General features: G+C 58.6%; 2 protein-coding genes across 2 annotated transcripts; both read right to left on the reverse strand.

Annotated features, from left to right (window-relative positions):
* Positions 1 to 10,304: 10,304 nt before the first annotated feature.
* On the reverse strand, positions 10,305 to 13,968 carry LOC140253087 (prostaglandin E2 receptor EP2 subtype-like). The gene is made up of 2 exons (XM_072338453.1): positions 13,126 to 13,968; positions 10,305 to 11,325 (listed from the first exon to the last, which is right to left on the reverse strand). The coding sequence occupies exons 1-2, from the start codon at positions 13,963 to 13,965 to the stop codon at positions 11,095 to 11,097; spliced, it is 1,071 nt and encodes a 356-aa protein (XP_072194554.1). The 5' UTR covers positions 13,966 to 13,968; the 3' UTR covers positions 10,305 to 11,094.
* A 2,896-nt stretch (positions 13,969 to 16,864) lies between these two features.
* LOC140253132 (prostaglandin D2 receptor-like) lies at positions 16,865 to 19,758 on the reverse strand. Its single transcript, XM_072338545.1, has 2 exons — positions 18,937 to 19,758; positions 16,865 to 17,437 (listed from the first exon to the last, which is right to left on the reverse strand). The coding sequence occupies exons 1-2, from the start codon at positions 19,756 to 19,758 to the stop codon at positions 17,171 to 17,173; spliced, it is 1,089 nt and encodes a 362-aa protein (XP_072194646.1). The 3' UTR covers positions 16,865 to 17,170.
* Positions 19,759 to 24,770: the final 5,012 nt, after the last annotated feature.

Here is a 24,770-nt window from a genome sequence, read left to right on the forward strand (position 1 = left end):
GGGCAGCAGACTGATCCCTTTGGAAGCCGGCCCTGGGGACCTGGCTGCATGACCACAGTCCCCATAGGACATCAGAAAGCAGTCGTGTCTCTTCTTGCTGCTTTGTGACCCTCGGGATGAACCACAGCTTTTCTCAAGTGGGATCAAAGGTGATCTTTCCAAATCTCAACCCATCTCTTCCTCAGTGCCCCAGACCACCAATGGACGCAGACCCCATTATGGCTGTGCAATGGGAATGCAGCTGTAGGATGGCTAAAGATGTGGCTGCAGCAGGAGGAAGCATGCAGGAGCAGATGTCATGGGAAGGACACGTGTGCCTGCGTGCGGGCAGCTGCCAGGATGTGAACCAAGATGAGAGCTGGTGGCCTGGCTTGTGTCACTTGTGCTCATCAGTTCCTGGTGCCACAGGGACGGAGTGTCTGGTGGGGCCGGGGAAAGGAGGAGGAGGATGGCAGCCTTCCTGGAGCTGTGGCTGGGGAAGAGCTACCAACTGAGGCTCCCTCGAACAGCCCTGGTGGTGAGGGACACAAGGCAGGGGGGACCTCAGCCCCCATTTGGGAACATCCAGTTTTAAAAGGCTGATGCAAAGTATTGAGCTGCAATCCCATGGGCCTGGGTTTGCTGGAGGGGATGGGAGAAGGGAAGGAGCTGGTGTGGAGTTGGCATGGCCACAGGTGGCAGAGGAGCTGTGCTGACGCACATCTGGGACAGGGAGGGTGCAGGATGAAGCTGGGATGTGAGATAACGGGTGGCCGTGGGGTGGGACGGGTTTCCTCATTGCTGAGGATGTGTGCCTGATGAAAATACATCTGTGCTCCCAATCACGACCAGGGGAGAGATGAGGACTGCGGTTCCCTACAGGTGGGTTCATGTCTGTGTCCTGCTCAGCCAGGCAGGGGCTGGATCCCCTCTGCCTCCTTCCTCCTGGAGCTGAGGATCCCCAGGCACCTTCTCACTCTGTTTTCTCTTCCCAACAGAGAGATGCCACATCCCAGTATCTCCTCCTGGGGTTATATCCGTAGCCCTAACGTGTCTCTCTCTGTCCCCAGGCTGAGTGTGATGCAGGTGTCTGTGCAGGAGCCTCACCCAGCTGGAGAAGCCAGAAGAAGGGGAGCTCAAGTTGGAAAGGCTGGAATCAGAATGGGCCAACCAAGGCAGAACTGGGGACGGAGGGCAGGTGGCGACTCCTGCAGTGCCACGTCGCTGCTCTTTGTTCATTGTTCCCTCGTGGCTGAGTGGAGCCAACACGGGGACAGGAGACGATAAGGGAGGAGAGGGCACCGCTCTGTTCCTGCTCCCCGACAGCTTGTTTCCTCACTTGCCTGACCTCTCCTTAGGTAAACTCAACGCTTTGCCTCTTACAGTTTGCTTTGCTCTCAACACAACGCAACGCAGGGCTCTCAGAAAACAGCCCGACTCTATTAATAGCCAATGGGGTTGCCAAATCCCTTCTGTATGTTGAAAGAGCCAGTGATTCAACCCTCAGTGGTAAGAAAGGAGCTGTGCTGGAAGGGTCCTGGCCTGGAGGACCATGTCCAGCATGGAGCAGAGGTGGGGACGGTCCTTTGCTCTGTAGGCCATGGATTTCTTGGCTTGCTTGCAACACAAATAATCATATCTCTAAACTCTTGTTCCTTGCTGCTGGCAGATGCCCAAAGTACAGAGCTGGACTTGATGGACTCATGTTGCGTATGCACCTGTAAAGGAGGAAAAGCCCCTCGATGGGGGCAAAGCCATGGATGAGTCACTGCAGTTCCTTGCACTCAGGTGGGGATGAAATCCACCATGTCCCTATCCCAGCCTTCCTCTGTGACCTGTCCTGCCTGGAGGAGAGGGATGGCATCTCCTTGGGGCCTCGTGGAGTTTCCTGTCTTGGGGTCCTGTCTCCAGCAGCTGGGCTCATTGGGAGCTGCCTGTGCTGGCAATCCTATGGGGATGTGAGGAGAGGTGGTGTCCTGGGCACGAGGTACCCCAAGGGGGCAGCTGGAGGATGCTCTGCTGGGAGACTTCATCCCAGTGTAGAGGTGAGCAGAGGAGGAGCCCCAGCTCCCAAGGCAAACATTTGGAAAGGCAGAGATTGCCCCAAAATAACTGCAGATGTTTTCAGGAGCAAAGCTGGAACAACAACAGTGTCCATGGGCTGTGACAGGGGCCACCCAGCCTAAGGGGACAGAGCAGGGCAGGGACAGGGCCAGCTCCCAGCCACTTACTGCCCTGTCTGCACAGTGTGCAGGGTCTACGGGGCTTTTTTGGCTGAGCTTCTTGGAGACACCACATCCCCACAGCCCTGCCTGGCCATGAGCAGAGCTGCAGCCAGGACAGCAGCTCCGCTCCTGCAGGGCAGCCAGATGTGCTCACAGCAGCCAGCTGTGTGGGCATGCGGTGACTCAGCCCGCTCCCATATGCAGAGCCAACAGCCCTGTGGCTCCCAGGGGGGTGCTGAGTCACCCAGCCAGGTGCAGGCCTGCCAGCCTTCACAGGACGGCAGCACAGCTGGAGCCCAGGGGCACGTGCACTCTGGTGACCCCACGTCCTGCCACCACATCCCCAGTGCACCCACTGCTGGCTGTATTGCTTAAGGGATATGAGGGGTGGAGGCTGATGGATGCAGCAGATCCCTATGGCAGGCATCCCGCTCTGAAAGGCTGGCACACAACCAGAGCTGTGTCACCCAGCAGGCACCAGGCACTGGTGGCATCTGGATCTGGTTCTTCAGCAGAGATGACGAGCACAGAGCGCTGCTCCAGTCCGCATGTTTCTGTGTTTCCCTCTTGCTAAAAACCCCACTTTTTTCCCCAAGCCACCGCTGGCTGCCTTGGGAAGAGTGCGGTTTCCAAAAGGTGTCGAAAACCAACCCATGGCCAAGTGTGGGCGTGAGCCCAGCTCACACCAGTGTGCACATAACCCCATTGGCTCTTAATGGAAAGTGCGACAGATAGAAGCTCACAACCCTAGAGAGCACAAACCCAGGGGGCTGGGGTCAGCCAGGACCCAAAGGGACCTACTGCTGTTCTGTTGGCTCAGGATGGAGGCAGCAGTGAGGCACTGCGGGTGCAGCAGCCCTTGAGGAGCACCAGGAGTTGGTTTGAGGTCATTTTCCTCCCTGCACAGCTCAGGTTTACCCTGGGGGCTGTCTGCTGGGATGATGCACTCAGTGCAATGGGGTGTGGAATCCGAAAGTATGACCGTGACATCAAAACCCAGGATCTATTAAGGGAAAGCCACCAGAAACACTACAGGTCCTTCTTTCCTGGCCCTGTGATTTGCAGCTGGGTATGGGTCAGCAGCTGAGCCCATTGGTGGCCATAGCACTGGTTGCTGTGTCACCTATCCCCACCATTCTGGATCACAGGACACAGAGCCCTGGGGTCGTATCACTGAAGTGATGTGCACCACAATTACACGTGAGCTGAAGACAGCAGGACCTGGCTCCAGCCAGGATGAGCTCTCCAGCATTTTGCTTTCTCTGCTGCCCAATTCCCAGGGAATGGGAAGGGCTTTGCAACACGGCCAGGTTCCTCGTGGCAAAGCTTCAACTATTCTCCGGCCATGCGATGCAGCAGTGCTGGAGGAGCAGGGCCAGCTGGCTCTTCCCAGCTATTTCCCTATGCTCGTGGGCTCCGCAGCCCAGCCCAGAGCTCAGCCCACTGCTCCTGCTGCCCCCACATCTTCCACCTCCCGGTGGCACCAACAGAGCTTGGGCAAAGTGTGGGATATAGGGACACCAAGCTGGAAACGTGGACCCACACCCTCCCCGTCTCCTTTTTATGATAAGGAAGATTTCACCTGGTCCAAAACTAAGAGCTGGAATTTCCTCCACCCTTGCTACAAGGCAGTGGTCACTTCAGTTGAGTTTGCGCTGGGCAAGCAGGCAGCTCCAACTCCATGCCGAACGTCTCCATCCCAACACTGAACATCTCAGTCTCAATGCTGAAAATCTCCATCCCAATGCTGAATATTTCCTTCTTACTGCTGAGCATCTCAATCTCAGCCCTGAACATCTTCATCCAAATGTTGAACATCTCCATTCCGACACTGACTACCTTCTTCTCTCGGTCTCGTTGCTGAACATCTCCATCCCAGCGCTGAACATCTTTATCTCAAAGCTGAATATTTCCATCTCCATCTCTGAAAAACACCCTGCAAGAGTCTCAGGAAGGATGAGGACCTCATGGTGACCCCCCAAAACAATAGAGACTCCCCCAGAGATGTTCGCTGTTAGAAACATATGCCCAGTGCAGACCCTGGGGTAAAGCCAAGGCTGTGATGTTCCCTGTTTTCCTCCCCGCTCCTGGCGAAGCTCTGCCTTGCATCATGCAAACAATCCTGCCCTGCCCTTGTGCCCTCTGGTCCCAGCAAGGCAAATCTGAGCAGGGGGACAACGCAGCTCAGCACAGCATAAAACAGCGCTCAGAGCACGGCAGTGCAGTCGGCCCAAAGCAAACACGCTCCTGTGAAAATATCCTTCCCAGCTCAGTGCACCCTTCTGAAAACACAGAGTGACTCCAGAAGAATGTGAGAAAACATCAGCTGCTCACCCTGAGAGGGAAAAACAGCACGGGAGCCACAGGATGGAGCCTGCTGGCTGCAGCCGTGTCCCCATTGCAGAGGATCCCGAGGCCATTGTGATGTCCAGGAAGGGCCGAGCTCCCTTAAAGAGAGGTTGGATGATGAATGTGGAGTTGGAAACCTCTTACAGAAGGGATGTGCCACAGCAGCCCGCTTCAGCTCCCTCTCCAAGAGAGATTATTAATTATAAACATTGCAAATCTTCGTGATTCATGCTCACAATTGCAGTGCATCCATCACACAGTGGGAAATCATTAAGGGAAAGCATGGGCTGGAGGCATGGGGCGGTTGTGGCCGTTGCTGGTGGGGAGCACGAGCAGGAAAACATCATGCACAGGAGGAAGAGCGGCCCCAGTGCCCCTCTTGTGCAATGGCTCAGCAGAGGGGAGAGGAGCTGGGAGGATGCTCAGAGGGGGAAGTGGCCTCCTGAGCAGCCCTGGCTCTCCTGGGGCTGGTTGTCCCACCTCGGGCAGTGCCGCCTGCAGGGAAACTTGCAAGGCACGGCCGTTCCCAGCAGCCAGATGTGCCAGGAAGCATTTTCTCTTCATCCTCATCTTCAGCATCTTTGTGCTCTTCAAATCGTGCTGGAGAGGTTCAGATTGGATGCTCGGAAACATTATTTTCTGGAAGAAGGCGATGCTCTGGCACAGCTGCCCAGGCAGTGGTGGAGCTGGAGGTGTCCGAGAACCATGGAGATGTGGCACTGAGGGACGTGGGCATGGATCTCAGAAGTCTTTTCCAACCCTGCTGATTCCCTGTCCACCCCATGGACATGGTCCTGCAGTGGAAGTGGGGGCTGTGGAGGCACAGCTGGGGACAGCACAGGGGACAGAGATGATGGGCTGGCGCCCATGCCAGGGACATGGCAACTCTGGGTGAGGTGCAGAGCCCTGGATGTGGGCTCCCTGGGGCCAACTGAGAGCCAACATGGCCTCATAGGAGCTGCTCCCATCCCCAGTTGGATGGAAAAGGTCTGTAGGGGAGGAAATAGCAGCCGCTCACAGCAAATAAATGCTGTCTTATGTATACATCCACTCGGCACGACAAACTCCACCAGCCCTCAGTGATCCATGGGGCCAAAGCTCTGGTAGCACGAATGTCTGTGGATAAACACAGGCAGAAGCAAACAGCTCAGGAATGGCTTCGTATAAACACAGCCAGAGCTCTTTTCAGCTCTGCTCCAGATTCTGTCTGCTTTGAAACTTCACATCTGTCCCGGCCAACACCGTCCCCTCCTGCCTTTCCCACCCAGCCACAGGGAGATGTAACACCGTGCCCGATGTGCCCTGCTGTTGGCACTGGGGAGAGCTGTTAAAAAATAATTGGATAAAATTAATGACAGTGATTTTAAAAGGGAAATTCAGTAGACAGGAAGGGCTTGCTGGGAAAAACGTGGCTGGAGAGGTTTGTGTGTGAGGGGGCTGTTTATGGAGGCTGGGGGAAGTGAGACAGCTGAGGATGGTCAGTGTAAGCGTGTGCTGCCCCAGCCTTGTGGGACAGGGACAGTGATGGGGTGGGATGAGAGGGGGGGATGGGGGTGGGGACAGGGACATGGGTGGGCATGGGGTGAGAATAAGGATGGGTCCAGGAACAAGGGTAAGGATGGAGATGAGGGTGGGAACAGAGATACAGGCAAGGATGGGATGGGGATCAGATGAGAATAAGGATGGCGATGGGGATAAGAATGGGAAAGGGGATAAGGATAGGGATGGAGACTGGGATGGGAACAGGGGTACAGATGGGGATGGGAATGAGGATGGGGATAGGGATGGGAATGAGGATGGGGATATGGATGGGAATGGGGATGAAGAAAGGGATGAGTAGGGGATGGAATGGGTATAGGGATAGGAATAGGGAAGGGGATGGGGATGGGAACAGGAACGGGGATGGGGCAGGGCTCAGCCAGGCTCCTCCCCATACAGCACCCTTGGGCTCACAGAGCTCTGTGCCTGCAGCAGGAGCTGCCCCATGCACACCAGGGACATCTGCATCAATGTTGGCATCAGGCAGAGCCTGATGATCCTTTGTCATTCTGGGTTTTCCCAATTGGATGGAGGCTGAGGAAAGGCCATGGGATGGGAAGAAAAGCAGTGCCCTGCTAATCTCCTTCATTCTTGCTCAGTATCCCTGCACCAGGATGTCCCCACCTCCATAGAATCCTAGAATCATAGGTTGAAAAGGGCTGCAAAGGCCCACAGTGCTCATCCATCCCAACCCCCTGCTGTGTGCAGGGTCACCAACCAGCAGCCCAGGCTGCCCAGAGCCACATCCAGCCTGGCCTTGAATGCCTGCAGGGATGGGGCATCCACAGCCTCCTTGGGCAACCTGTTCAGTGCGTCACCACCCTCTGGGGGAAAAACTTCCTCCTAAGATCCAACCTGAACCTCCCCTGTCTCAGTTTCAAACCATTCCCCCTTGTCCTATCACTGCCCACCCTCACAAACAGCCGTTCCCCTCCTGTTTATACGCTCCCTTCAAGTACTGCAAGGCCACAATGAGGTCTCCTCGAAGCCTTCTCTTCTCCAAGCCCTTTTCCATCCCTGCACCCTGTGGCTCGGTGTGTTGGCCGCTGCAAGACCTGGTTCATGGAGCAGAGAAACAAACTTCTTTCACTTTTTAGGACTTTTTCTTTCAGCCACGAGCTGGAAGCTCTTGCAGCTGAACCACAGCACCAACAGGGCAGGCGTGGGCTGCTCTCTGGACCCGAGCTGTGCTCAGATTTATGGTCTGCCATAGCTCTATCTGGGCTGCACGTGACCAACTCCAAAATCCCAGGACCTTTGCTCTCCCTCACCCATCAGCCCAGCTCCTGAGGCTGTTACAACGGGGGTAGAAGCCCAGTGAAAGGGGTTTGCAGGAGAGATCATAGCATGCAAGCAGGGCAGGGAGCAATAGGTCGTGCTCAACCGTGGCTTGTAACTTTTATAGTCTTTCCAAAGCCAGATGCTTGACATTAGTTTGACACTGTAGAGGTTCTTGTTTTTGAAGGCTGGGATTGCTTTGGGATCTGCAGCATTTCCCCACAGACCGCACGGCTCGGCTGGAGGCAGATTTTTCCACGATTCAGAGAAATCCACTTTAAAAAAGGAGCTGGGCACGTGAGACCCGCGCTGAGATGTCAGCTTCCCTTCCCACCGCCAGCAGCTCAATGGGTGCAAGGGAAACCCACTGGGGAGTTCAGGCTGTTCATCGCCTGGGTACCAAAACGCATCCGTGAGCGTCTGCAACGCGTGCCCTACTGGGATGGCTCTCACCGCTGTGTTTTCCCATCTGAGGTAAATCCATCCATCTCCATTTGTAACACAGAGGGAGGCGGTGGAGAAATTATCTCATACATCATCTGGAGGCTCTTAAGGGTGAGGATTCTCCCCACGGGAAAGTGCCAAGGCCGCGCAGACCCGCCGCATGCACACATCCGCAGAGCAAACAAACACGGATGTTTTAGGGCTCACCCTTGTGCTGGTAGCTTTATTTTTAGCTCCCAGCCAGCGCTGGGTCTGAACATGGCGTTCTCAGTGCAATCCAACTCTTCCATATTCATTGGGCATCCCAATGACTCCCACCATGGATTGTCCCCCGGGTGCTCTCCGTGCAGACGGGATGTCCCCATCCCTCCCCATGTACGTGCCTTTGTGCTTGGATGCTGCCGGCCTCTGTTCACGGCTAACAGCTATAGGATGAGAGTGACGGCCTCAAGTCGTGTCTCTGGAGGCGCTCAAGAGAAGCGAATAGGTGGCACTGAGGGACGTGGGCTGTGGGCATGGTGGGGCTGGGCTGGGGGATCCTAATTAGAGGTTTTCTCCAGCCTTAATGACTCTATCATTCTGCAATCTGGGCAGCACAGAAGCCCACCCCCACGGGACCCACTGCCAGCCCCAGAGCCCACCTGATTTCCCCCAGGCATGAAACTGAGACCCTCCCTCTCTCATTCCTCCCCCTATGCATCAGCTCCAGGAGCCATGGCCAGGTGTGGGCTGGGACAGAGAACATGGAAGTCCCCAAGCAGCCAACACGCAGTGGGAAGTGGGGGAGGCTTCACTCACTACCAAAAATCCAAACCATTAAATGTATGGGATAGCATTATATTGTATATATTATCGTATATATTTATCAATAAATGATACATGTATAACATACATAGATTACAGGTGGGGCCCTGGGCAGCTTGAGCTGGTGGGGGGCAGCCAGCCCGTGGCAGGGGTCGGGCTGGGGGCTGTGTGGTCCCTTCCAACCCAACTGTGCTGCCCTCCTATGGCATCCTCACAGCCCTGCCCAGAAATGTTCCAAAACGAGCCAGAAACCAGGAGAAAAGGAGCAAAGAAGAGAGACAGAGATAAGAAACCCTTAAGGGAAGGCCACGGATAACAAGATGACAATTGACTGTGTCGCATTTCAGCAGAGCAGATGCTGATTGAGTTGACAAAGGTTGAATTAATTTGGGTATTCTAATAGCTCCTGCTCGACGCTAATAAAAGTGACGCTTTGTGCAGGCTCGGGGCTCAGGATGCAGTTAATTATGGCCTTGCAGAGCTCTCATTGAGGAGCTTTTCTGGGCTGATAGGAGGAGATGGACCGGCTGCTGCTTGGAGTTTTTGCACTCCAGGAGCGGCAGCGACCAGCAGTGGCTGAGGCTGGGGACAGCACTGAGATGTGGCCAAATGGATGGCAGCAGGATGGGCACTGCGAGGTTTTTTCCAGCCCTGCACATCCCACTGCAGAGCCAGAAAGCTCCCCATCAACAAACAAGCAGCAATTAGTGGTCAGCAGCCTAGCTGGTGCCTAGAGCCTGTGGTATGGATAGAGCTGTTCCTTCCTGTCCCCTTCCATCCCATCCCATCCCATCTCACCCCATCCCATCCCACCCCATCCCATCCCACCCCATCCCATCCCATCCCATCCCACCCCACCCCATCAGTCCCTATGGATGGCCCCAGCTGCTCCCCTTGCCACCACACGCCTCAGTGGGATGCGGTCCCTCTATTCCCAATGGGGTTTTTCCATCCTTTGCATGCCAGGCAGCCTTTCCCACTGCTTTAAGATTAGGCAACTTGTCCCAAAATTCCACCGTGAGCCACCAAATAAAGCAGAAGAGCTCCTGGCTGTTCCCAAAGTGTGTTTTGGCTCATTTTCAAGCACTCTCTGGAACACGAAAGGCCCAGAAACTGCTGTGCCGCAGCTGCATGCGAAGCAGTGGGGTGGGTGATGCAGAGGAGGCTTCTCCAGAACCCACCCCAGCCCTGCAGCCATCCCCGGGCTGCAGCATTGCCAGAAAGCCGTCGGCGGGGCTTGAGCAATCGCATCCCATGCTGCCATCTGCCCACACGCACTTTCGGAGGCCAGTAAACTTCCTGTGGATGTTGGCCAGCTGACAAGAGTGACATAAATTCTGCCCTTTTTTTAGAGGTTGGGTTTTTTTCCCCCCTGTTTTTGTTATAGCTGGCAGGTGCTCTGCCCCTGGCTTTAGGCGCAGCAGTTTTGGGGTTCCCATTTCTGCACAGCCCCGAGGGGAGGATCTTTCTGCAGCTCAGGGGTGATGCTGAGGTTCCCCACCCCTCTGCAAGGCCCGGGCTGCTCTCACCATCCACAATGCATGGGATGCTCTCACGTCTCTGATGTTACGTGGGTTGCTTTTACGTTCTATGCCGTCCTGATCTGTGATGCCACGAGCAGATCGATCTCCTTGGCACAACAGCACACACAGCTCCTTCCAGTGACATTTATTACACGGGGGTTTTACACTGATGCCATACAGGAGAGCTCCACGTCTTTGCCCATTTGGGCTTTTTTTGAGGCAGAGCTCTCCAACAGAAAGGCCGCGCCATCTGCAATAGCACAAAGACACCGCTCTGGTGGGACACTGCAGCATCCCAGTGGTGGTGGGGACACTGGGACGAGTGCCATCAAGCAAATCCCCACGGGAAGGACTGTGGGGATGAGACCTTCTCCTCCACGCCAACCCCAAACCCACAGCCCCGGGCATGGTAAAACAGGGACAAGAAAAGTTCCTTGCAAAAAGGGAATCTGGGACAGGCCACGTGGCCGCAGTGGCCATCGATGCTGGGCCGGCACCAACCAGAGCCTGACACTGCCAGGAGGAGGACAAACAGACACAGACACACAGAGCCACGGCTGATGCGGGGCACTCCCTTGGGCAGAGGACAGAGGGGAAAGGAAGAAGTGGGGTCAATCTTCTCCCTCTGCCACCTCCTCTCCTGCCCATCCCTACTGAGCTGGGTGCTGGTGGTGGACCCTCACCCGTGCCCACACCTCTCTACCATCCTGAGATAGAGATCCTCAACAGCATCCCCACCACAGCCCTCCGTGGGGCACGACTCTCCCCACCCCACGGATTAGCGATGCCTGATGCTCCGATCCCATCCCACCAGCATCACCTTCCACCCACGTTGGCTTGGCGTGGCACCGACTGCAGCCCTGTCCCACCTTACGGCAGTGACGTCCCTTTTGGAGCCATGAAACAGAGCCCACCCCAAGTGAGCCCAGCCTGTTGGCTGCCTCCTTCTGCACCTACTGCCCGCTGGGCTCCAGCTTTGTTTTCGCAGGGGTCGAGCACTGCGTGTCTTGTCTGCCTGGGGACAGCCGGCAGCACAGCACGGAGCGCAGCACCCGCAGCACCGGCGGCCGCAGGATGGCGAAGACCCAGGGATCAATGATGGGGTTGATGGAGAGGAAGCGCAGCGCCAGCAGGTCCCAGTCGTGGTTCTCGCTCTGGCTGAACTTGTTGACGTAGGCACAGATCTGCAAAAGGCAAAGGGGGAAAGTGATGGGTGGTTTGGTGGCCCGGGAGGCGGCCGGCAGGCAGCTGGTGGAGCTTCTCAAGCGATGACGGGGAAATGAGCGCTGTCACAGCACACGGTCTGCTTCCACTGCCTTAAATGAATTTCCTGCTAATGAAAGCCAGGTCTGCGCTCTCATTTTCACATGCTTCGTTTAGCCCTAATGCAATTAACCCAACTGCTGCTCAAGGAAGCAGTGAGCGGTGCATGAATCTCACTGAAAAACCACGGGCTGAAGGCACGGGACGGAGAGGTCGCGGGGTGTGCATCCGCCCCAGCGGTGCACCCTGACATGTGCCGACTCATAGCAGCTTATGGGGCTTCCTGGAAGGGTGACTCAGCACGCCTTACTCAGACGGGGCTGTTGCCTCCCCCTCATTCCGGCACACGAGGGATGCTCGGATGCTGGGGACTATGGGGTGCGAGCATCCCTCCTGTGGGTCAGATCCATCGGGTACCACACGGGGACGGCACCCCCACAGCGCTGCCAGGCTCGGGGCTTTTGGGGAGGAAGGTCTGGTGGCTCTGTGGTGCGGTAACCTCAGGGTTCACATGTCAGGGCAGCCCAGCAGAGGGTGGCTGAGAAGAGAAAGTGTCGCTTTGCTTGGTTTGAGAAACTGCCAAAACGCAGCCTCAATGCAACCCATGCGGGAGCCAGGAGTGGGAAAGGAAAAGCCGCTGCGTTTTGGGGCACGGCTGACATCTGCCATGGGATCCTCATCAGACACGCTTTCCCACCCACCGGCCCTAAGCAGACCCTGGGGTTCCACTCCCTGAGGATGGCAGCAACCCAACCCAATGGAGCGCGTGGGCCCATTGATGGGAGATCCCAGGACATTGAGTCTGGATCCTGGGATGCTTGTGAGCTCCCGGCCGTCACTGTTCTGTCTTTTCTCTCTCTTAAAACCCAGACAGGCTGGCTGGGCTGCAGGCTGCGGTTACATTCTCTTCCCCCGGGACTCTTCCTTCTGTGAGTGCAAAGGGAAGGTATCATCCGCCTAAGCCCACGAGCACAAAATTAGTGCTGGCTGCAAGCCTAACCTGAGTGGAGCTTGCTCCTAATGGGGAAAAAAAAGTGGTAGAATCTCCTCCTGCAGCCATGGGCTCACACAGGTGGGTGCTGGAGGTGACGGGGAGAACAGAGTGCTATTGGGGAAACAGCCTGGGGGAGCTGAAAGCAGCCCCAAGAGGGAGGAGAGTGGTGCAGAGTCTGCCTATGCGTCATTGATACTTGAGATCCTCATCCAGACCAGTGCAGCGATGTTTTCCTCATCTGCATCCTTAACCCCAACCCCATCCCCAACCCCAACCCAATCCCTATCCCCACCTTCCCACATCCAGCTCTGCCATGATGAGTGCCCAGCCCTTGGGCTTGGGAACCATTTGGTCCAAAAGACACGGTGTTCCTCTGTCCCATCCGCTCACCCCACTGCTGGCGCTGGGAATCCCTCATTCCCTATGGATGTTGCAGACTGCCAAGAATTTGGAGTCTCCCAAGTTTTGAGAGGAAGATCACATTGATCTCAGCCCTTACATTTTGGGCAGCAGCATGCAGCACTGCCCAGAGCTGCGGGTGCTCCATCCCTGGAGATGCCCAAGGCCATGAATGGGCACTGGGCAGCCTGAGCTGGGGGGGCACCCAGCCCACGGCAGGGGTTGGAAACGGATGGTCCTTAAAGCCCCTTCCAACCCAACCGTTCTATGATTCCATGATTCTACACCTCTGGGATCCTGCAGAATGGGGAGAGGTGGCGGCACTCACCGTGAAGGGCAAGGAGCAGATGACGAAGGTGATGGTCATGATGGCCAGCAGCAGGAGGTGGTCGATCTCCTCAGCCATGGAGAAGATGCGGCGGCCGCAGCCCCCCACCGCTCGGGGCTGCTCCAGCGTGGCCAGCCGGCGTGTCCTCTGCCCGCGGCGATGCATACGGGCCAGGTTGGCAATGACGCTGAGGTTGCACAGCAGCACCGAGAGGATGAGGAAGAGGAGTAAGGTGGCGTAGAGCAACGAGAAGGTGACGTGCAAACCGGCTGCCTTGTGCCGGCCGTCGTCCATGCGCATCTGGATGAAGCACCAGGTGCCGGGGCAGTACTGCACGTAGCGCCCGAAGCCCAGCAGAGGCAAGGAGCAGAAGGCAGCTGAGAAGGTGTAGATGGCCGGGAGGGCCACCAGGCCGGCACGGGGGCTGAGGAAGCGCTCGTAGAAGTAGGGCCGCCCCAGGGCCAGGCAGCGCTCCAGAGCCATGGCGAAGAGGACGAGCATGGTGGCGAGGCCGAAGAAACTCATGGCGAAGCCGAAGTAGAGGCAGATGTGCCCACCCCGCCCCAGGGCGTTCAGCGTCAGGTTGCGGTGGTAGGAGGCCAGCACGAAGGGGCTGACGGAGCAGGTGCCCAGCAGGTCGGTGACCACCAGGGCCAGCACCAGGACGTGGAACAGGGACGGCGGGCGGGCGCGGGGCGGGCGGCGGCAGCGCAGCAGCAGCCCCAGGGCCAGCAGGTTGCCCAGCAGCCCCGCGGAGAACATCAGCGCGCTGACCAGCGGCCGAGCTCCGGCCGCCAGCGCCTCGCCGTGCCCGCACGGCTCCCGGCCCGTCCCGTTCATCCCTCCGCCGCCGCCCGAATGCCGTCGCCGCCCGCCCGCCGCCCGCGACGCCCCGCCCCGCTCCGCCCCGGGGCCGGGCTGCGGCTCCAGGGGGTCCGCGCCCCCGGGGGTGGCGGGGAAGGGGGTGTGCGGGGCGGGAGGGGCCGCCCGGGGCTCCGGTGGTGGGAGCGTGGGGACGCGGAGACCCCCGGCGCTGGTCGCGGAGCCCCGACGCACTGCACATCCCGCTGCCGGGATGAACCACAACGCGCCGCGCGTCCCGGTGCTGAGCGTGGGTCCTCCGCTGCCGGGGAGTCCTGGTGCTGATCTGGGGGTATCGGGGAACGGCGAGCCCTAATGTGGGAACATAAGGCTCATTTAGGAGCCCAGGCTCGCTGCGGTTCCCGGTGCCGGTGTGGGAGCCCCAGTGCTGACCTGGGAGCCACAACACGGTGCTTATTTGGGAGCCATGACGCCACTCAGCGTGGATCTTGGAGCCTCAAGGCACAGCGTACACTGATGCTGATGTAGGAACCTTGGTGCACGGTACATCCTGGTGCCAATCTGGGAGCCTCGGGCTCATGGTGAGCCCCAGTTGTGGTGACACTGCAGGAGTCCCAATGCACCGTGAGCCCCAAGGGATGATCTGGGAGCCCTCGGCTCACCATGTGCCCAAGTGCTGAGTACCAGTGCTGATTTAGGAGCCCCAGGCAGACACCGAGCCCCAGTGCCAGCCCGAGGTGTGGGACAGTCTGTGGGGGATCCCCAGCTGTTGGAGATGGGACCCCAGAGCCCAAAACCGTGTGGGTGTTGCAGGCACCAAAGCCCACACAAGTTCTGAGAGAAAAAGAAAGCCGGGATTGGGCTGGGCACTGCTGGAGGGATCCCATGTGCTCAACCTCTCCTCACCTTGGGATGGAAACAGAAGATTTTGAGGTCCCTTCCAACTCAACCCATTCAATGATGGCTCGGGTTGGGTTGGATGGAGCCAGGCTGGATGGAGCCCTGGGCATCCTGATCTGGTGGAGAGCACCCAGCCCACGGCAGAGGTGGGGCTGGGGGGGCTGTGAGGTCCCTTGCAACCCAACCAACCAACTCTGATCCTATGTTCCTGCGGTTCTTGGAACCTCCAACCATGGATCCAGCCCAAGCAGGGATGAGGCACACCCCTCATCCATACCCCAGTGGTCACCCCAGTGCCCCTTGGTCCCCAAAACCCAACGATATGCGGTGGTGCTGATGAGCTTCCCATGGGCATGTCGCTGTCTGCCACACACATCTTCATTGCTGTGTGTTTCAAGTTCCCTTTGCCTTTGGTAACAGGAACTTCGTCAAGGAAATATGCTGAAGGCAAACTCCAGTGCTGGGTAAGCTGCGGTTTATGACAGCACCTTCACTTCCGACGTGGCTTGGTTCGGTTCCCCAGCAGACCCATAAGGATCATTGAGTCCAATTCAGCTCTGCACAGACCTCAACAGATCAGACGGTAAATGCTGGGCGAGCGGTGCCAACCCACGGGGCAAAGCATTACGAGCAGCAGCGCTCCCATGGGGGGCAGCTCCCAACCCCCCCCCCGCCGCTCCGTACCGCAGCTTGGGCACTCCTGGAGCCCATTTTCCTGGCGTTAATGGAGCCTTAAATACCCACGTGGGCTTCGGGCTTCTCAACCGGCAGTTGCCTCTGATGGGATATTATTGCAATCCCAGGAAAATCGCTGGGTTTGTTGGTTTGTTTTTCCTGAGCTCCACAGCCGAACGGCCTCTTGGTACGGCCATTTCTTGGGAAGCGTTTGTTTTCCTCCTCCCTCTTCCATGTTTATCCCCAGGATAACAAGGAGCACATGTCTTCCCCACAGCTGCTGGCGTGGCTTTCCCTGGGAGCAGCCTCGCAGGGCTGTCCCACTTGGAGGAGAGCCCCGGGCTTGTCGGAGCACTGCAGGAATCCCACAGAAACTCTGGGGCCGAGCATTGCGCGCTGCAGCCCGTCCAGGCACGTGGGGAGCGGCTGAAAAATGCTCCCGGGCAATGGAACGGGACACGGACAGAACACACTGCTGGGAAATGAGCTTCGGCAGCGCCGCTCCTGGATGGCGTGAGCTGGGAGAGATGGAACAGGCTCAGCTGTGGGGCAGAGCGGCTGGTGGGGATGGATGGGGGGCAGCGGGGACACGGTGACCACGGCAGCGCTGCCACAGGTCACCTCCAGCAGCACCGTGTTGTGTTCACACGGGTTTCTTCTTCCAAATGCAATATTGGTTTGACGACGAAAGTAAACACCGCGCGGAGCTGGCGGGGCACGGCTGCACCTTACCGGGCTGGATAAACACAGGAAGAAGGACGGCCCCGTCTGCTCCAAGGACGCCGTGTGGATGGGGATGGTGGCTGCCCTCATGTTTTGTCCTAAACTTGTCACTGCAGGCAGCACCCAGGGAGGAAATGGGGCTCTCACTATGAGGATGCTTTGCTTGCACGCTGCAGCACCGGGTGATCCATCCCAGGCTCTGCTTTTTCTCTCCATAGCTGCTCTTATTAACGGGCTAATCATGAATTCTGGATTAAAATCATTGCCGTGAGATGGGCACAAACACAGCATCAGTGCTGGGGGGACCTCGAGCCCTGAGCTCGGCATTGTCCCCACGGGGACAGCTCGGGGACAGCCCGGGGATACCCTGGGTACAGCTTGGGGACATCCTGGGGACAGCTTGTGTACGGCTCAGGGACAGCTCGGAGGCATCTCAGGGGCATCTCGGGGACGTCTTAGAAACACTCCGGGTACAGCCTGGGGACAACTGGGGACACCCTGGATACATCCTGGGGACACCCTGGTAGAGCTTGAGGATAATGCAGGGACAGCCTAGGGCAGCTCCCAGGGGTAACCCATAGGCACGAGGTGATGGCGCCGGGCTCTGAACCACCTTTATTCTGCACGGGGTGGCGCACGTCCCTCCTCCCGGCACGTCCCCGTGGCATTGCCCCACGGCACAGCGCCACCACAAAGCCACGTACCAACGACCCCCTACGAGCTTCCCCAGCGCCGGGTGCTGCTCACACCTCACTAAGCGCTGCTGCGGGGCAGCGTTCACAGTTCTCCAGGCACCCCCCAGGGTTCCTATCCCGGGGTCGGGGCACACCGCTGCCCGCTCTCCGTCTCCATTCGGGCTCTGTCACCCGTGAGTCCCGAGGCCGACGGCTCGCTCCTGGCTCCCCCAGATCCTCCAGCACTGCGCTCAGGGAAAGACGAGCTGCGGGGTGCCCGGCTCACGCCATCCCAGGGGACAGAACTGCCCGTCCCCCCCCGGCCCCGTGCTCTTCAGCGTGGCTCGGCGGGAGCCCAGGCGGCGGCACAGGCGGCGCACGAAGAGGCGGAAGACGGAGGTGCGGAAGATGATGAAGACCCACGGGTCCACGATGGAGTTGACGGAGAGGAAGCGCAGAGCGCTGAGGTCGGCGTCCTCGTTGAAGTCGGCGGCGAACGCCCCCACGTAGGCACGGATCTGGGGAAAGTAAAGCAAACAGGAGAGATGCAGCAGCATAGAAACCGTCCTGGGATTTGGGGACAGACTGGGGACAGTTCAGGGACAATCTGAGAACACCCCGGGGATAGTTTGAGGACACCCCCAGAAGAGTTTGGGGACAACTTGGGGACACCCTGGGAATGGCGTGGGGACGCTCTGGGGACACCCAGTGGACGATCTGAGCACAGCTTGGGGATATCCGAGGGACAGCTCGGGCACAACTCGGCCACGGCTCAGGGACACCCGATGGACACCTTGGGGGCAGCTCAGGAATAACTTGGGGACATGCCAAGGACATCCTGGGGACATCTTGGGGACACGCTGGCCCATCCTCCTGCGGGACACCCATAACCCCATAAAAGAACCAAGGGAAATATCCGGGGAGTGCTTTCCCCAGGTGTGGTTGGAAGGGACCCAGCACCTCAAGGATGGGGTGGGTTGGGGGGCAGTGGGTGGTCATCAATGGGACTGACACAGTGACCCCTGGGGACGGACAAAACAGGGGGAGGTATTTCAAGGGGTGAAAGCAATGAGGTGACCTCCCCAGCGTGTCTGGGATAGGATTGAGGGTGATGGGGGGGGTTGTTAAAAAGGGGCTAAAGCAGTGACTGGACTGCCCAGGGAGGGGGTGGCAATGGGATAACCTGACCTCCTCCTCCAAAACGAGGCGGTGGTTATGGGGGGGTTATTCCAAAGTGGTGAAAGTTATGACTTGATCCCCACTTGGCACCTCGGGGATTGGAGGGGTGGAAGGGATGAGGTGATGGGGTTTTACTCCATAGGAGTTAAAGCACTGAACTAATGGATCAGACACGAGGTGGTGCTGGGGGTCTTCAGAGGGGGGCTACACAATAACCTGACCCTCTAGGATGGGATGGTGGAACAGGGGGGGTCGTTCCAAGAGGGTTAAAACAAGGACCTGACTCCTTCTGACAGCTCCGGGATGGGGTGAGGATTATGCGGGGGTCATTAAAAGGGATTAAAGCAATGAGCTGAGCCCTCCCCCCCCCCCCACTCTTGGCACCAATGGGACAGAGTGATGGTATGGGGGGTTATTCCAAGCGGATAAAGCAATAACCCAATTATTCCAAGGGGATAAAGCAATAACCCAGCCCTCTGGGACAGGCTGACAGTGGAGTGGGGAGGCACTAAAGCAAGAAACCCCCCTGACACCCTGAGGTGTGCATTGCGGTGCTGGGGGGCAAAGCAGTGGCAAGAACCCCTCCTCCCCCCCCCCTTACACACACCAAGACACCGAGCTATGCCAAAGAGCGGGGACACAATGTGACCCCCTGCAGCAAGTGGGGACGGGGCTGCGCCAAGCCAGGGGGACAACCTGGGGGGGGGGGGGAGGCGGGTGAACCCAAACGGGGCGAGCGAAGTTTCACGTCGGGGGGACACAGCAGCTCCGGGACGTGATGCAGCAGGGGTGGTCGGGGAGGTGGGGGGGAGGGGAGAGGGCTACGCAGCGTACTTACGATGAGCGGCAGCGAGCAGATGGTGAAGAGAGCGGTCATGAGCCCCAGCAGCACCAGGTGGTCGAGCTCCTCCATGCGCGGCGCGGCCGGGCCGGGGGGCTGCGCTCCGCGCCGGGGCTGCCTGCGGGCCATGCCGTACAGCTGCCGCATGCTGCACACGTTGCAAGCCGCGATGGCCAACACCAGCACGCCCAGCACGCTGGCGTACAGCACGGGGAAGCCGAGCTGGCTCGGCCCGCCGCCCGCCATGCGGATGAAGCACCACGTCCCGGGGCAGTACTGCATGGGAGCGCCGAAGCCGAGCAGCGGCAGAGCGCAGAACAGAGCGCACAGAGCGGCGCCCAGCGCGCACAGCATCGCTCCCCGGCGCCGGGTGACGTGCCGCCGGTAGAAGTACGGGTGGCCCAGCGACAGCCAGCACTCGGTGGCCATGGCCAGCAGCAGCAGGGTGGGGGCCAGCCCGAAGAACGCCATCAGGAAGGCGAAGAGTTGGCACAGCGCTCCCGGCTCGCTTTCCCCGCGGCCGCCCGCTCCCAGCTCGCTCAGGCTGCGGTTGTAGGCGTAGGCGGCCAGCACGATGGGGCTGAGCAGGCACTTGCCCAGCAGGTCCGTGACCGCCAGCCCGCTCACCAGCACGTAGAAGGCGGAGACCCGCGGAGCGCGGCCGGCGGCGGAGCGGGAGCGCCGTCGGTGCTGCCCCAAGAGGAGTAAAGCCAGCACGTTGCCCAGCAGGCCGGCGGCGAACAGAGCCGAGCTGGGCACCACCGACTGCCCGCTGGCGATGAAGCGGCTCTCCCGGCAGCGGTACCCATCGGCCGCCATCCGCCCGCTGTGCGGCACCGCCGCGCGGAACGCCCCGGGAGGAGCGGCGGGAGGGGACGGGGAGCGGGGCGGGCACTGCCTGAACCCGGCCGGGGAGGGGGGGGGAAACGGGGGACGGGGGTGAGGGTGGGGACGGGAGCTGTGGTGTACGATCCTGAGCTGAGGGGGGGCCGTGAGGATCGCCGAGTCCTGCCGCTGGGGAGAACGGAGGGCTGAGCGCTTATGGGTGCGGGGTGGAAGCAGGACGTGAGTCCTAAGGGTTGTAGGTAAGGGGGGTAGAGATGAGTCCCGGGGCTTATCGGGTGAGGGGGCCAGAGCTGAGCACCTGGAGGGGTTATGGGATTAAGGACATGGGCTGCATCCTGCGGGGGGGAGGGAGGGGGGTGTTGGAAAGGGGGCAAAGATGAGTCCGGGGGGGTTTGTGGGGGGGTAGAGGGTAAGAGCTGAGCCCTGCTGCAGTTATGGACAGAGAGCTGGGGCTGAGCTCCTGGGAGGCTTATGGGGTAGAGGACAGAGGTTGTGTTCCTGGGGGATTACAGGTGAGGGTGACTTAGTTCTGGGATGATTGATGGGGTGGAGGACAGGAGGAGTCCTAGGAAGGGGTTTGTAGGTAGTGGTGTCAGAGCTGAGTCCCGAGGGGTTGTAAAACAGAGGAGAGCAGAGTCCTTGGGAGGTTACGGGTAAGGAATGTGGGGCTGAGCTCCTGGGGGAGTAATGGGGTGGAAGTCATGAGCTGAGTCCCTTGGGCATTATGGGTCACGGCTGGGTCCCGGGGGTGGTTATGGGCAGTATGGGAAGTTGTGGGTGTAGGGCTGGTGCTGAGCGCAGTCATTCTGCTGGGGTAAGCACAGCTCCTGCCCTCACCCCATCACCCCTTCCCACACCTTCCCACACGCTGCCATGGGGTGGTACCGCTGCTCAGACCGCATGTTGGCACTCCAACCTCTTCAGCAGCACACAGCCAGCCACCCCATAGGGCGGAAACCCCACAGCACCTCTTCCGAGCAGAGCAGCGCTTCCCAGCCACAGCAGCACGCGGTGCATGTGGTGGTGAATAAGCACCAAACTGCACCGTCTGCTCTCAGCCCCCGCTGTGGTGCAGCACAGGAAAGCATCTCTCTGACAGTGGGGCTGGGAGAGGTGGGGAGCCAGAGTGAGCACAGCGTGCTGACATTGAGTGGAGGTGCGTTCCTCATCAGACTGAGACCTGCCTTCAGCCATCAGCCCCTGTGGGATGGAGAGCGGAGGATCCAGAGAACAGAGGATCCAGATTGCAGAGCATGGCTTGTGAAGGAATACAGCGTGGGACTCTGATTTATGGTGGCAGCCCTCCCTCCTGGTCCTCCAGGCTTGGAATGCTCAGCTCTCGCAGATGGACATGTGTCAGTGTTTGGCTTGGCTATGGGATGGTGGCATCAGCCCAGCACCATTCTGGGCCATCCCTTCTGTTGACAGGCACATCACCAGGAGCAACACAACCCTCGGGTGGGCCAAGTGTCACCCAGTCACTGCTGAGAAGTTCCTCACCGGATGGACAGAGCCAAAGTCAGCACAAATTTTTCACTTGGGGAGAGAGGAGGAAGAGAAACCTCGATGTAACACAGCGCTTCTCAGAGCAGGCACCACCCTAAAGGACACGGGGACACGGCACAAGAGGTGGGACAGCGATGGGGACCGCCTCCATCCGGGATGGAGAGGTGATTTTGGGAATCCTGTTGCCTCCTTCCCATCTCATCCATCCCCTCCCCTCCTATCCCATCCCACCCCATGATCACAACCTCAGACTCACTCCGTTTCCCTCTCCAAGGGCAGCACGCAGCCAGATGCTCTGTTTTAGCTCTGTTTTAGCTCTGTTTTAGCTCTGTTTTAGCTCTGTTTTAGCTCTGTTTTAGCTCTGTTTTAGCTCTCTGGGTGCATTCGTTCTGACAGCAGCTGTTTGTGGGGGGAGGGTTGGGAGGGAACAGTTTTGAGAAAGTCCCATCACCGCCGATGACGAAGCTCTGCTCTTCGTCACGCTTCCGATGCGGTCCTGCATTCCTGGTGGAGAAACGGAGGGGGAAAAAAAAAAGGGATGAAAACAACCCAAAGCGGAAGAAAACGGCGGCACGCCGCAAAAGCCCCGAGCCAAATGAACTGGAAAAACTCCGAGCATCCGGGAGGAATGTCGGGGTTGGTTCCAAGGCTCACATCGACCCCACTGCCTGTCCCAAAGGGAGCCCCGGGCATCCGCCTCCCACTTCTCCCCGTCGGCGATTTCTCGTCCTCCCACTTCGGGATTGTTTTCTTGGTCTCCAAAGATCCCAAATCAGAGCCCATCTGCCCGGGAGGGTTCTGGCAGCGGCTGGGCGGCGAGCAGCTGTGTTGGCAGCACGATGGATGCTCACATTGAGCAAACACTGCCGGGATGGGGCGAGCACGAAGCATCCCCGCAGCTGCCTCATAGCCGGGGTTGTCACGCAGCCCTCTGCTCCCCGCATACTCTGTTTGGGGCAGGAATGCTGCTCATGGTGAGCTCACCTCGCTGCGGTGAAGCTCCGAGCGTCGTCCCAGAGCCCACGGTGCAAACTGGGAGCGGCTCCAGGGGGTCCCTCTGCCCCTTATCCCAATTCCCAGCCATGCGGGTGTCCCCGTGCGCCTCGGGTGCCCGTGTCCCCATGGTTCGGTGACCGCGCTGATGCTCTCTGAGCCATGGGTGAACCGGGCGGGGGGAGCTCCGATGGCTGCTTGGGGTCGGGGACACCGAGTGTGTGGATGTGTCCCCGTGTCCGTGTGTCCCTGTGGCCGTGTGTCCCCGTGTCCGTGTGTCCGTGCGCGGGCAGCAGAGGGCAGCAGCACCGCGAGGGTTCGGACACAGCACCGACACCGCCCCGCGGGGCGCGGCTCTTCTTCCTCTGCTTTGTTGGGTTTTTCCTTTCCCCTTCTATCCGTTTTTCTTCTTTTTATTTTCTATTTTCTCCCATTTTCCTCTTTTTTCTTATTCCCTTTTATTATTATTATTATTATTTTCCTTTTCCTTTTCCTTTCTTTCCCTTTCCCTCTCCTCTCCTCTCCTCTCCTCTCCTCTCCTCTCCTCTCCTCTCCTCTCCTCTCCTCTCCTCTCCTCTCCTCTCCTCTCCTCTCCTCTCCTCTCCTCTCCTCCCACCCCCCCTCTCCTTTTCCTTTTTCCCCCTTTTATTTCAGTTTAGCCTCTTTTTCTTTTCCTCTCTCATTTCACCCTCCCTCTCCACCCCAGCCCATATCCCCCCCAGCCCATTTCTGCCCTCCCCCCCCCTCCCCTCCGGCCCCAGGCACTGCTGACCCACATCACATCACTCCGATACCACCCTGCACCTCCCGCACCCGCTCGGATCCACTTCTGTGTCCCCAAACCAGGACTCCGTTCCCTGCATCCCCACTCAGGGCAGGGGCTGCGCTGAGCCCTGCCAGCACTCGAGGACAGCAGCTCGGGGACAACGCGGTGGCACCGCAGGCAGGAAAACGTGGCTAAAGGCAGATTTGCTCGGAGAGAGGGAGACAAAGGCAGGAAGCCGCTTCACTGCTCGGAGCGGGGTGGATTGTGGGGCCGCTCACCCGGAGCGCGAGGGGTCAGAGTCCCAAGGAGGTGATGGGATGGGTTGGTGGTTTGGGGACGGGTTTTGGGGCCATTGGGGCTCCGTGCTGATGGAGCACCTCCCAGGGTGTGTGCAGCCCCATTCTGCACGGTTTGGGGCCTGAATGCCCTGGAATAGGATCCCAAATCTGCAGGAGGGGGTCCAGGGTGGATAAAAACAGGCAGCATTTCTCACTGCAGTGCAGTACACACCCAGGGCAACGGCCACACCGACCTGCTGATGTCCCCAAAAGCTGCACACACTGATCTTGAGTGCAAACCCATCCAGACAGCTCTGCCAGCACCTGGAACCCCTCTGGTAGGGTATCTGAAGGACAGGGGACCAAATAAGGGCTGGGGATAACCTTGTGGTGCTCATCCAACAGCTGCAGCCTCACATCAGTGTAGGAAGGAAGGAAGGAAGGAAGGAAGGAAGGAAGGAAGGAAGGAAGGAAGGAAGGAAGGAAGGAAGGAAGGAAGGAAGGAAGGAAGGAAGGAAGGAAGGAAGGAAGGAAGGAAGGAAGGAAGGAAGGAAGGAAGGAAGGAAGGAAGGAAGGAAGGAAGGAAGGAAGGAAGGAAGGAAGGAAGAAGGAAGGAAGGAAGGAAGGAAGGAAGGAAGGAAGGAAGGAAGGAAGGAAGGAAGGAAGGAAGGAAGGAAGGAAGGAAGGAAGGAAGGAAGGAAGGAAGGAAGGAAGGAAGGAAGGAAGGAAGGAAGGAAGGAAGGAAGGAAGGAAGGAAGGAAGGGAAGGGAGGGAGGGAGGGAGGGAGGGAGGGAGGGGGGGGGGGGGGGGAGGGGGTGAGAGGGGGAGGGAGGGAGGGAGGGCCCAAGAGGTGTAAATAAGAAATGAAAATTAAAAAGCTTTTATCCATCTTTGTGTCTTAAAATACATTCTAAAACCTGGTGTGCTCACTGTGTGCTCCCAGGACAAGCTGTCCCTCAGTGCCTGGGGATGAGATATTTCAGATGGGGCACATGGGCTTCACCCTGCAAAGGGGAACAACTGGAGATGTGGGTGGAAACATCCATCATGCAGATAGACAGCAGTGGGCTGTGGGTGGGGGCAAGGTTGTCCTGGTGCTGCTGGGGGTCCTTTGTGCTGCTGGAGGAGCTGGTACTGGTAGGGATCCTGGTGCTGCTGGGGGTCTTCTGTGTTACTGGGGCTCCTGGCAGCACAGGAGCACGGAGGAGGCGCTGAATCAGGAGATGAGCACAATTCTAAGCAGCAAGACCCAAATCAACAAGAGCTACTCCCAAAAATGGGCATCCCGATGGCTGGTTGTGGCAAAGCAGGACTCATGGCGTGGCCTGGAGGAAAGATGCTCTGAGGGTTCTGCCACCCAGATCCTGGCTCATCCCATACCAGTGGCATCGCTGTGGCTGCAGGGACAGAGCTGTGTTCCCCAGGAGAGCTGAGCATTTCCT

Source organism: Excalfactoria chinensis, chromosome 5 (genome assembly GCF_039878825.1).
Source record: "Excalfactoria chinensis isolate bCotChi1 chromosome 5, bCotChi1.hap2, whole genome shotgun sequence".
NCBI lineage: Eukaryota > Metazoa > Chordata > Aves > Galliformes > Phasianidae > Excalfactoria > Excalfactoria chinensis.